This window comes from Benincasa hispida, chromosome 1, assembly GCF_009727055.1.
Source record: "Benincasa hispida cultivar B227 chromosome 1, ASM972705v1, whole genome shotgun sequence".
NCBI classification, from domain to species: domain Eukaryota; kingdom Viridiplantae; phylum Streptophyta; class Magnoliopsida; order Cucurbitales; family Cucurbitaceae; genus Benincasa; species Benincasa hispida.
Window position 1 is genome coordinate 46,928,347 of NC_052349.1, and position 11,175 is coordinate 46,939,521.

General features: G+C 34.1%; 1 protein-coding gene across 3 annotated transcripts; it reads right to left on the bottom strand.

Annotated features, from left to right (window-relative positions):
* Positions 1–1,706: 1,706 nt before the first annotated feature.
* On the bottom strand, positions 1,707–6,014 carry LOC120067497 (alpha/beta hydrolase domain-containing protein 17B-like). 3 transcript variants are annotated; one of them, XR_005478992.1, is made up of 7 exons: positions 5,713–6,014; positions 4,948–4,984; positions 4,607–4,843; positions 4,476–4,523; positions 3,232–3,773; positions 2,786–2,903; positions 1,707–2,227 (listed from the first exon to the last, which is right to left on the bottom strand). XR_005478992.1 is itself a non-coding variant. In XM_039019048.1 (5 exons), exons 1-5 carry the CDS (start codon positions 6,012–6,014, stop codon positions 3,291–3,293), a joined length of 1,107 nt encoding a protein of 368 aa, XP_038874976.1. In that variant the 3' UTR covers positions 3,017–3,290. The 3 variants fall into 3 exon arrangements, 1 of the variants encoding a protein (XP_038874976.1); XR_005478991.1 differs by lacking the exon at positions 2,786–2,903; XM_039019048.1 differs by lacking the exons at positions 1,707–2,227; positions 2,786–2,903 and having other exon boundaries at positions 3,017–3,773.
* Positions 6,015–11,175: the final 5,161 nt, after the last annotated feature.

Consider the following 11,175-nt stretch of genomic DNA (forward strand, 5'->3'; position numbering starts at 1 on the left):
CCCGAATAGACATGATTTTATAGTTGGCTCAGGATTCAAATCGAGTTACCTAGGTCATCGTATTGAAATAATCAGTCTTGACAGTAAAAGGCGTTATAAACGTGACTATTTTGAGGTCCGGTCTTATGCAAACTTATTACGTAGGACACCTTCACTTACATGTCTCCACATGAACAATTCAATATCACATCGTTTGTATCAAAACACAAAGTGGGTCATCCAATAGTGTTTTTAGGATAAGGTACCCAGCCTTATCCCTATACTATAGACCGTTTTTGGTTATTTACTCGAACTTGATCGTATTTGTATTTCTACGTAAATTCCAAGTATTCATGATATAGCCAAAGGTTCTAAGTTTATTGGATTCAAGATTACAAATTAGTAAATCAATAACAACTTTATTGAATATAGAAAATATTTTATTGTTTACAAGCCACGAGTTTTAGGACATAAAACCCAACAAATTCCAACAGCCACAACATTCATCTCATGAAAAAACACCCACCAAGCTAAAATTAACATAAATTGAGTGCTCAATTATTTCATATAATTTAGTGTTACAGACGATTAAAGCATTGATGGTGTTAACATTTAATATGCTGAAGCAATTTGGATCTTAAGCACTCTAGCTACATTAATTTTACATGATAAGCATGCAAGTTCATATTAATTTTAAATAAAAATCAAATTTTGAATTTATGAAATTCAAAATTCAAATATTAAATTTCATTTTTTTAAAATTTGAGAAATTTCAATTTTTAAATGGAATAAATTGGATTAGTGGAAAAAGTTGGATTTTCCCCACTAATTTGCCCACTTCAATCCCCACTTAACCAAATGTGGCTTGGTGTCATTTTATGATTAAATTCATTTGCATGTAATTCATCTATAAATAGATGATTTTTAATTTGATTAAAGTTTCATGCAAAATTGATTAATTAACTAATTGACTAATTGACAATTTTAGGGTTAATTAACTAATTGGAACATTAGGGCATATCTCTAGTGAGTTATGGAATGATTAAATTGCATAAATACAATTAAGCCAAGGATTGAATTAGGCTAACCAACATAATTCCCCAATATCTTCTACATTGAAATCTTAGTTTTACTTTGTTTCTAAAAATCCAACAACCTCCCCCCATTTTGGAATTCAAGAATCAAGTTTGCTAGTTAAAAGAGGTTCCCTGAGGATCGATCTTGTCCTTCCACCATTTGTTAGTATCAGTAGTTGTAAGTGTTTTACAAATTTTATTTGTTTTGGTTAAGCTTGAAACGACATCATTTTTTGCCCGAACAATGTACATTAGATTAGTTTAAATCGTCTAACTCATATTGCAATTAAGTGTTTTGAAAAAGATTGATAACCAACCATGTATTTCAAATAGTTAAAAATGATATAATAATAAAATAATATAGTATGAGATAAATTGTGATAAAAATATACATGAAAATTAAAAATTAAAAAAAAAAAAAGATAAAAATAAATAAAACTGAATATAACAATAATATAAATAAGCTCCTTCTATCAACTAACATTGCTTCAAAATCCCGTTTTTTTTTCAATTTTTTTAAGAATAATGACATGATGATGGGAAATAGTTCACATATATGCAATTGCAACACAATGATCCAGGTGATTTGGTAAATGTTAAACTCATTACGCACTTGCAATCACTATTAACAAGTATGGTAACAAAAACAACTCAAAACAAACTTGGCAAATATGAGATACGTTGAAAAAATTAGTTACAATAAGTTGAAACAAGATCATATGCAAAACTCATGTCATAAAAAACCGAAGAACGATTTCGAAGCCGATACCATTAATCCTTTCAAGAGCATTGAGCAAAGGGTGGGAAGAACTATAAGGTCAAACGACAGCCAGAAAGGGACATGCTTTGAAAGCATTCCATAATGTTGTTTTAGGAGACCAGACATCACATAGATTCTGCAGAAGAAAGCTTTGAAAAAGAGAGTGAAGTTGAGACAAAAAGTCAAATCCTCACCTCTTATTTCCTGCAAATGCAGTCTTCTTCATATCAGCGCATGCTTCTTTTTTTCTTGTTCTTCCCATGTTCCAAAAGCCAAAATGTCTTCAATGTCCAACACTTTTTGGGATTAAATAAACAACCTTTCATCATCATCAACCTTTGACTATGGCTTCTCTGTAATAATCATCTCTACATTTTGAATTCAGACCATCTAGCTAGGCTGTCTTTGTCACCTACAATAATACAAGATGATGAATCCTTATATTCGATTTCGAAAGAACTGACATGATACATTGTACTTTGTTTCTTTGACTCGTGTGTGAACATAACCTCTATCATGTTCATGTTGGTTTGTGTGGATATATATATATATAAACAACTTTCATCGAGGAAAAATAAAAGAATACAAGTACATACAAAAAAAAAAAAAAAGCCCACAAAAGAAGGGAGCTCCCCCTACAAAAAGACTCCAACTACGTGAAATAACGTTTAATAGAATAGTTACAAAAGGTCTATGAAATCAAAGTCCACAAAGAAATATGCGAACAAGAGACCAAATCTCACTAGGGTCCCTTTCCACCTCCCTAAACACCTTGCTATTCCGCTCATCCCACAAAACCCATAAGATAGTACACATCCCAGAAAATCGTAAAAAAGTAAGCTCTAAAAATAACAAATAGATGATTTGTTTGAGCAAAAGTTCAAAGATGTATGGACTAATTGAATTTGGATATATTTTTTAAGTTTGAGAAGTAGTAGCTCTTTCATTCGTTACCAATCCCTAGGATTACCTCTTTTTACTCCGAGTCAAGGGAGGCAATGGGAAGATGCTGGAGATGTTATGCTAAGGGCCGAATCTAAGGCTTCCTCGGACTCAAACACTGTTCGAGCCAGTTGGGTTTTCCTAGCCTATAGCAATGGTAAATGAAAGGGCTTCCTTTAGATTACGATTCATTTCGGACGAAAGTGAAATATTGTTGGGAACAAAGCTCAAACAAAGTTGTGGAAAGCTGATAAATAAATCTGAAACTAAAGAAGTGGGCTTCTCCATAAGACTTGAAAATCCGAAGAAGGGAAAAATATTTACTCATTGTGTCAAGAAATCAGTTTTTCTTTAATGACACCAAATCTTTTTCTCATTCATCACGATAGTTTAAATATTATAGGCTGTGATAAGCCAACTACACAGCAGCGGCTAGCAGGGAATAAAATTAGGGGAAAGAAAAACTAAATGAACCTTTTCCTTGCAAATGCACACCCAATTCCTTGAATCTTGCAGTCTATCTATAGGAAGAATTACCCAGTCCATATTCTATCAAGCCGATCAACGCTTTTTCTTGCTCTTTCCAACTGGTGATCGACGCTTTTCCGTGACTTTTCATGGCAATCAACACTTCTGCGAGACCTTTCCCCATGGTTAAAGGAGAGTCTGAGCTTTTCTAACTTATCAGTAGCACTTGAGTGATTCTTCAGCTTCTCTGGTTGATCAGTGCTCCGCCTTGGTTTTTCTCTCCAGTCCGTGCTCTTCCTTGGAATCTCAAAAAAATCTGTGCTCTTCCGTGGCTGCTCATATTGGTCTGTACTCTTTCTGGCACTGTATCTTTGAGAAGGAGGTTTCTCGACTGTTGCTACGAACTTCTTTAGATGCCTGATATATTCAGGATAGAGCTCCAGATTACAGTGGTTTCCACCTTTTAGCCACAGTGGTTCGTATTTCTCTTTACAGAGTTCCCAAAGTTGCTTGCCATGGGAGCAATCAACAACGTCATCTGAGGTTCCCTGCAAAATGATGTAAAGATCTATTAATCTTGAATAGTTCCAGGATACTTGCACAGAACTTGGGAAAAAATAGGTATGCAAACATAAATGTAGATTAGTTTTCCAACATTAGTATTACACAAAATTTTAAGAGAAATCTGGACCCTTTCCGATGTTCAAAATCAAATCTAAGGATCACCATTTTCCTAATCTGGTAATATCCGTCATCTTCGACAATGCCCAGATCATGGCGACATAAGAGGTATCAAACTAGATTAGGCAAAAATTAATGGTTTGGTAATACTGTTTGTGGCCTGGATAAACAGAAAAAGACTCGTCAATGGACTTGGTTTGTTGCATTCGTCTCTATTTGAACTTTGGATCCTATTCTACTCTTGCTCGAGTTAATTTCGTTGATGTTTTCATGGTATATGATTTTGAAAACTGAACCAACTAAATCGAGAGATGATGCTTCCTCTTCTTCTACTCAAAGCAACAGGACAGAAATATTTAATCTTCTTTTCATAACATTACACAAATTAACAGCCAAAAAGAGCAAGTGCCTCCTATTACCAATTTCCTAATGACACTAAGGAAGATAGAAACAACCAAAATATATTAAAATATTAAACCACTGATGCAACATAATCATATCCATAACCCATACGTTAAATAACAATGTACAAAGCCATGAAGAGGAAGTAGGTTGAAGACCATACTTACATGAATGATGAGAATAGGGCAATTGACCTGAGAAATTTTATCGATGTTCTGCACATAGCCAAAGAAAAACAAAGTCCATTTACTACACATGGCATGAATATGAAAACCAATAAATCAAAAAATAATTTTACCTTATAAATATCAAACCAGTAAGAGCGTTTTACAGGATACATGACTCTTAGTCCAGAAAGTATTGGACTATGTAAAACAACAGCTCTTAGCCGAGGAAGTCGAGCTGCAAGATCCAAAGTCGGGCCACTCCCAACAGATTGACCATATAGGATGATATCCTCCTGCTTGGTACCATAGCTTTCTTCGAGATACTTATATGCAGCCTCAATATCTGCATATGTATTTTGCTCAGATGGCTGCAACACAATATTAGGTCTCAGATGAGACTTGAAAGATTCTATCATTGTATAAATATAGACTACGGTGTTGTTTCTGTCATCAGAAGGAAATTTCAACACACCTTTCCAGATGATTGACCGTAACCTGAATAATCGTACCTGCAAGGAGTAAGAGGTAGCAGTATTAGGAACAGTTGCTTCTTATTGTTTCAGGATAATTTTAGATTCGCAGTCCCAGAGACTTGAAGATCAAATTTCCATCTTTACAAAATGAGCTTCACAAGCTTTAAAATTCAGAAAATCATGAGATGGGGCATGGATTCACATCACTTCCTACCTGCAGACGGTGCTTGAAATAACCTATAAATTAACAAATTCCTTGAGACAAAGGGTACCATTTCTCTGTCCTGATTATGATTTTATTGATTAAGATTCACTATTTATCATCGTATCAAGAATTCTAAATTAGCCCAAAATATAGCTCTGGAACTTTGATTAAAAGAACGATAAGTTGATAAGCTGATACGAACATAGGGAAAATGATGCCCACAAAATTGGAAGATCTACCAAAAATATAATTCACAAAAAGTTGAAACAGAACTTAAGCTCCATGTTGATGCTAGAGAAGTGAAGCAAAATCTACAAGGAAACCAAGCAACAACAAAATTCTATGAGAAGTACACCCTCCAATCCAACTAAGTCTGCTTAAATTAAACAAAATGCAAGCAATCAAAATCATCATCTTCAAAAATTGAATGCTAAAATCAATGGAGAAGATCAAAAGGCCTAAACAGAGAGAACCAGATATCAAAACAGAGAGAACAGAAAGAAAGAAGTACCCAATCAAATGCTTAAGAAATTAGGAGAAACAAAAAAAAAAAAAGTACCCCATTAGATTAACACGCAGGTGAATGCTAAGCTCGATGAAGAGCTCATACATTTGACCCAGATCGGCAGCGTTGCCATGAGAATACAGCAGAGTCGAAGTCGCCATAGGATGCCGGACATAGATTGCAACGATATCGGTGCTCCGGCGAGTGGCGAGTTTCAGAACCTCAACATTTTCGCGATGAGGAAAAGGGCTGAGAAGCAAAAGGCCAGTAAGATCATCGGTGATGAGCTTATACGAAGGTGGGTTCGGCGGGAAGAAGGCAAACTTGGCCGCCATGGAAGAAGTAACGCCACCCATATCGCCGCCGGCTCAGAACCCAAAAAAAAATTCCGATTTTACACTGAAGAAAGGACTGATTAAATCGAATTTGGAGCACTATTCTTAAGTGGGAGGGATTGAAATTCAAATTGAAACCGACATTCCTTTGGTTCACAATCACAACCCTTTGTTTTTCTTTTTCCAGAAGATTGTTTCTTTATAGGGACAGTGGAAAAAGGGTACAGAAGATGTTCATCCAGTGACTACATTCCTCAAAGGATCAAGGCTTCTCTCCCATGTATAAGAGAGAGAGAGAGAGGAGAGAGAGGAGAGAGAGGAGAGAGAGGGAGAATGGTGGACCAGAGTCCAGAGAAGGGTGTGGAGGTTGAATTATTTGAAGGCTCAGAATTCAGTACTGGAGTGAAAGTTAATGGCGGACGCAGAGCTCTGCTGATGCTTGGTTTGGTCAAGAAATGGCCATTGCCATTTGGCTTCAACTTGATCACGCCCTCTCATGTTCTTCATCTGATCATTACTCAACAAAATCAAATCAATCATTCTACTCTATCTATCCATCCATCCACATATATATATATATATATATCCAACCTTTTACTTCGAGGCAGATAATATAAATACTGTATCAATTGAGCTATACTCTTATAATTAATTTTAAATATTCGTTAGTTAAGTATCATATTATTAATTACCATATCAATTGTGATGTCCGCTTCATAATTATTGTAATAAAATTAAGGTTTGAATTATAAATTTAATTATCGACTTGAATATATATACTACACTAATGTAGAGATTCGAAAGAGTGAAGGTATATGACTTTCTTTAAGGGAAAAGGTTAATTTGTCCCTTTATATTTGATTTTGTCTCTAGGACGTGTTGGATCTCAGAAATAATTTTTAGACAATAACATGATCAGTTAAGGCAGAGTTCAACTAATTAAAGTGTTACATTTTTTGGTGGAGTAAATGAATTTGAACTTCTACCCTAAGGATAGGGGTACAAGCCAATTACCAATAGTTATATTCATGTTGGATGTTAGCATATTCAAATTGGCAGTCAACTACATAAATAAAATAAGTCACATAGTCAACATAACCATAAATAAAGTTTATGAAGTTTGATGAAATCATAAGAACCAATATCATAATTTGATGCAAGCATAGCTCCATAGATAAACCTTATTAAATGATGATGGTTCAATCTTCTACCTTCTGCAATTGTTGAACTAAGTCATAACTTAATCTACAATTTTTAATTTAATTTAAGTTGACTCAATAAATAAAGTAATCCTATTAAATCTTGATTTTTTAGGTTTAATTATAAGTTTCCTTTATACCCTAACTTTATAAGTTTTAATTTTAACCCATGAAGTTTAGAGTTTATTTCAAATCAACCATTGTAAACTTAAATTATAGACAAAAATATTTCTATATGTTCATGTGAACAAATCTAAATACACATTTGTGAACCATACATCAATTTGATATTAACCCTAACCCTACTCTCACCTACTTTTTCGTATGCATTTAGATATATTCGCTTAAATAACACATAAGTGAACACATCCATGAATTTAATGAGCCTTCGTTCTAAAAAAATTCAAGATTTAGAACGAAACTTTTAAATGTTCGAGATAAAATCAAAACCAACAACATATTTTAAGAATTTTTTTATATATAATTTAACTTATTTTTTTTTTCAATTCAAATTCAAATGTGTCTGCTCTTTTATTTTTATTCTTCCAAACAAAAAATGAAAGGATCAATTTACCATTTCAGTGATTATAATCGTCAATTGTTTCCTATAATGGTTTAGTTAAATCCTATATACAATAGTAACAACAAAAATATTTTAAAATATTTGAATTAATGTATAGAAGCCAAATTAAAATGAAGCCATAAACATTAAAAGCTCCAAGTAGTAATTTAACCAACTCTTCAAAACATATCATGTTACAATGGTTTTAACTGAATCAAAATTATTTAGTAATGAAAAGAATTCATAAAAACTTGTAAGCTTTCAAACATCAAGCGGTCTCCCTGTACATTTAGCTGGTGCTTAAAGAGCAAAATTGTCTGAACATGTTATACTTTACTACACCATGAGGCCATACAATGCTGTTGAATGAAGTGATATTTTCTCTTTTCACTCCTTTTTTTTTTTTTTTTTTTTGATGTATTCCCTATAATTTATTTAGGTACAATTACTCTTTTCTTGACGACGACGAATCGTTTCGACATTTCGTATCATGTCTTTCCATTTCAAGCTTAATATCTCAGGTTGATTGTTTTTTTCATAGCAAATTCAAACGGTAAATAATTGTTCAACTAAGCAAATAAACGAACAAATCAATTCGTCGGTGAAGGAGGAAAGAAACCTCTTCCTGACCTCTCAAGTCCCATCAGCTCCAACCTGACCAATTGCAGCCAATGGTAAAAATCATTCTCAATTACAGTGAAGAAAACAATTCACAATAGGCACATGGGAAGGGAATGATTATTTCCTCTATCGAAATCATAGAGATCAAAAAGTTCACCAGCTAAATTTATCAAACTTAATTCACAGAATAAAAAGGCTTAGGAGAGATCTTGATATGAGATATGCATGTACTAGATGAAAATTTAGTCAAAACTAATCACAAACATTGATTTCCTGAAATTTAAAAATATTTTTGTTCTAGACCCCACAAAAAGTTTTTTCATGAAAAAGAAAAGATTAATCCATGTCATAATGTCAGCCACAATACATGGGCCCAAAATTATGGAGAAAAGCTTCAAATCAAGATCATAAAGCAAACGTCAACCTCTTATGTTTGAAATTGACTAAATAACAACTATATATAAAGGAAAAAATAACTAGGAAGTAGAAATGAAGCTATGGGCAGAATAAAGGGAGTGGGGGTCCCATGTTTTATGTAAAGAATGGAAGGAAAAAAGTTGTGGGTCTCTGTGATCCTACCTCTTTTTTTTTTTTTTTTTTTGTAGTGATGGGATGATGAATCATGTCCCCCATCTGTGGCAGAGAATCTGGATTTGCTTCACAGATTTCTTTGCTTAGTTCTAAAGGTTCAGGGTTCACAAAATACATCAAGCACATCGATGAACAGGTTTAGCAGCTATACCAGTTTAGTTCCAATCAAACCATTTTTAGCCTAATAACATGTATAAGAGTCTTTCTTATCAAAAGAATGAGCAAATTTTTCGAATTTATGGGGGCCATTCAGAAGGTAAATTAATATTTCTACCATACTCAAATTGAACCGAGAAGAAAACAAAGTCGCCAAGTGGTAAAGTACGAAAATATGGAGGCTGCTTATATGGTCTACTTCATACCTTAGTGATTGGAACAAGCTCTCTTCAATTACATCAAACAAGAATGACAATACATTCTGGAAAAGAAATCTTTCATATGTCACAGCAGGAGATGGAAAAACAAAGCATATCAGGTCGTTGTCATCTCCTCTCAATCATTACATCAATACACTCCCAACAGCAATTAATTGGTTCCAAATATTGGAAATAGCGAATCCTAGAGCATTCTCGAGCTTCTCCCTCAATTTCAAAATTAACGAACATCTTCCTATATTAGTTTACAAGTACAAGGGAAGTGCATCTTCCTATATTACTATGGCCTTAGCACACCTATGAAGGAATGATGACGACTTTTTAAGCTACTACCTCAATTTCAAAGTTCATATCAGATCATTGAGGTATGTGTCTGCTACCTCAACTAACAAGTCTTAGCCAACATGGAAGTGCATCTTCCTACATTAACACATCCCTTTTCCAGCCTATGAATCAATGTTTGTTCTACAAGCTCATCTATTGTGCTTATCTATCAACTTTTAGAGTCTTAGTGATATTTATCCAACCAGTAGGATTTCAACCACTGCAAAATTTCAATATCTAGATTATAGACCGTTAATTATGAGGAACATGATTCTATACAAGTTACATTTACGATAACTCGCTTCGATATGAATGCGAATCAGAGTGCAAGAAACAGAAGGTTGCTAGAGGAATAAACCAAAGTCATCTTTACCAATCGAAGAACAAATAGAACAAACTGTTACAACTTGCATAAAGACTAACTCATCATAGAGCAAACTAATTGGAATATTGGCCTGAATTCTTTGCATTCTGATGCCCATGTGATCAATTTCAAGATCCATAGAAAAAGGAACTACAGTTAAAATAAGAAAGTCCAAATGCAATTTTTTTTTTCTCTTTTTTTCTTTTGAAGGAATGGGGGGGTTGGCGCTGAAGTAGAAGTAGGACGAGAGACAAAAGATAACTGTTCACAAAGGAGAAGTCCAACAACAGAAGATATATCAGTTCTAGTGAAAATTTTATATGGTCTAAAGTTTCAGCAGCGTTGTCCTTGTCATAAGAAAAATTCTCAAGGACATCAATATTCCATCACCCCTCTCCATACCGCCAATCAAACAGCATAAAACCACTTCAAAAGAACTCAGTTTCTTTGAATTTTCTGAGAGCATACTTATTAACATACACAAGAAGAAGCCATTTGGAGGCTCATAGATTAATGGATGATAAAATAAAGTACAGAAACAAATATATCGCCAGTACCACCATTTGATTGCCAGCACAAATGCAACTTGATTATTCATAACCATAAGGTCTAATCGTATTACCAGAAAATTTAGGCATTACAGAGATCCAGTGGGAATAAACTGGATAACAACCCTTCATCTTACATTAGTATCAATCTTAAAACAAAAGCAAAATAAAAACAAAATCTGCAAGAAACCCTACTCAGAATGAATGCATCGATATTTTACTAATATGAATCATTTTTACTTCAAGTTAACAGAACACTTCCAAACTTATTTCGGAAAATGAAAAGCGAATCTGTTCTGTGAAAAGCTTGCCTTGAGCTTGAAACGATTATATCTAAGAATTTTCCTCTAGAGAACAATAACGAAGGAAATGCATTTAGCCCATTATACAAGACTATAAAAAAAGACTAGTCTTACCAAACAAAGTAACTATGTCTGTCTTCGGAGCCGCTTCCTTAGCTTCTTGTACTTATGCTTGTTCATCTTCCGTTTCCTCTTCTTCTTCACGCTATCAGCCCACAACCTCCGAGAATCGTCCTGCTCGACATCGGGCTCGAAAGGAAGCAACCCAGTTGAGGAAATTTGCGGCAAGCAAAGCCC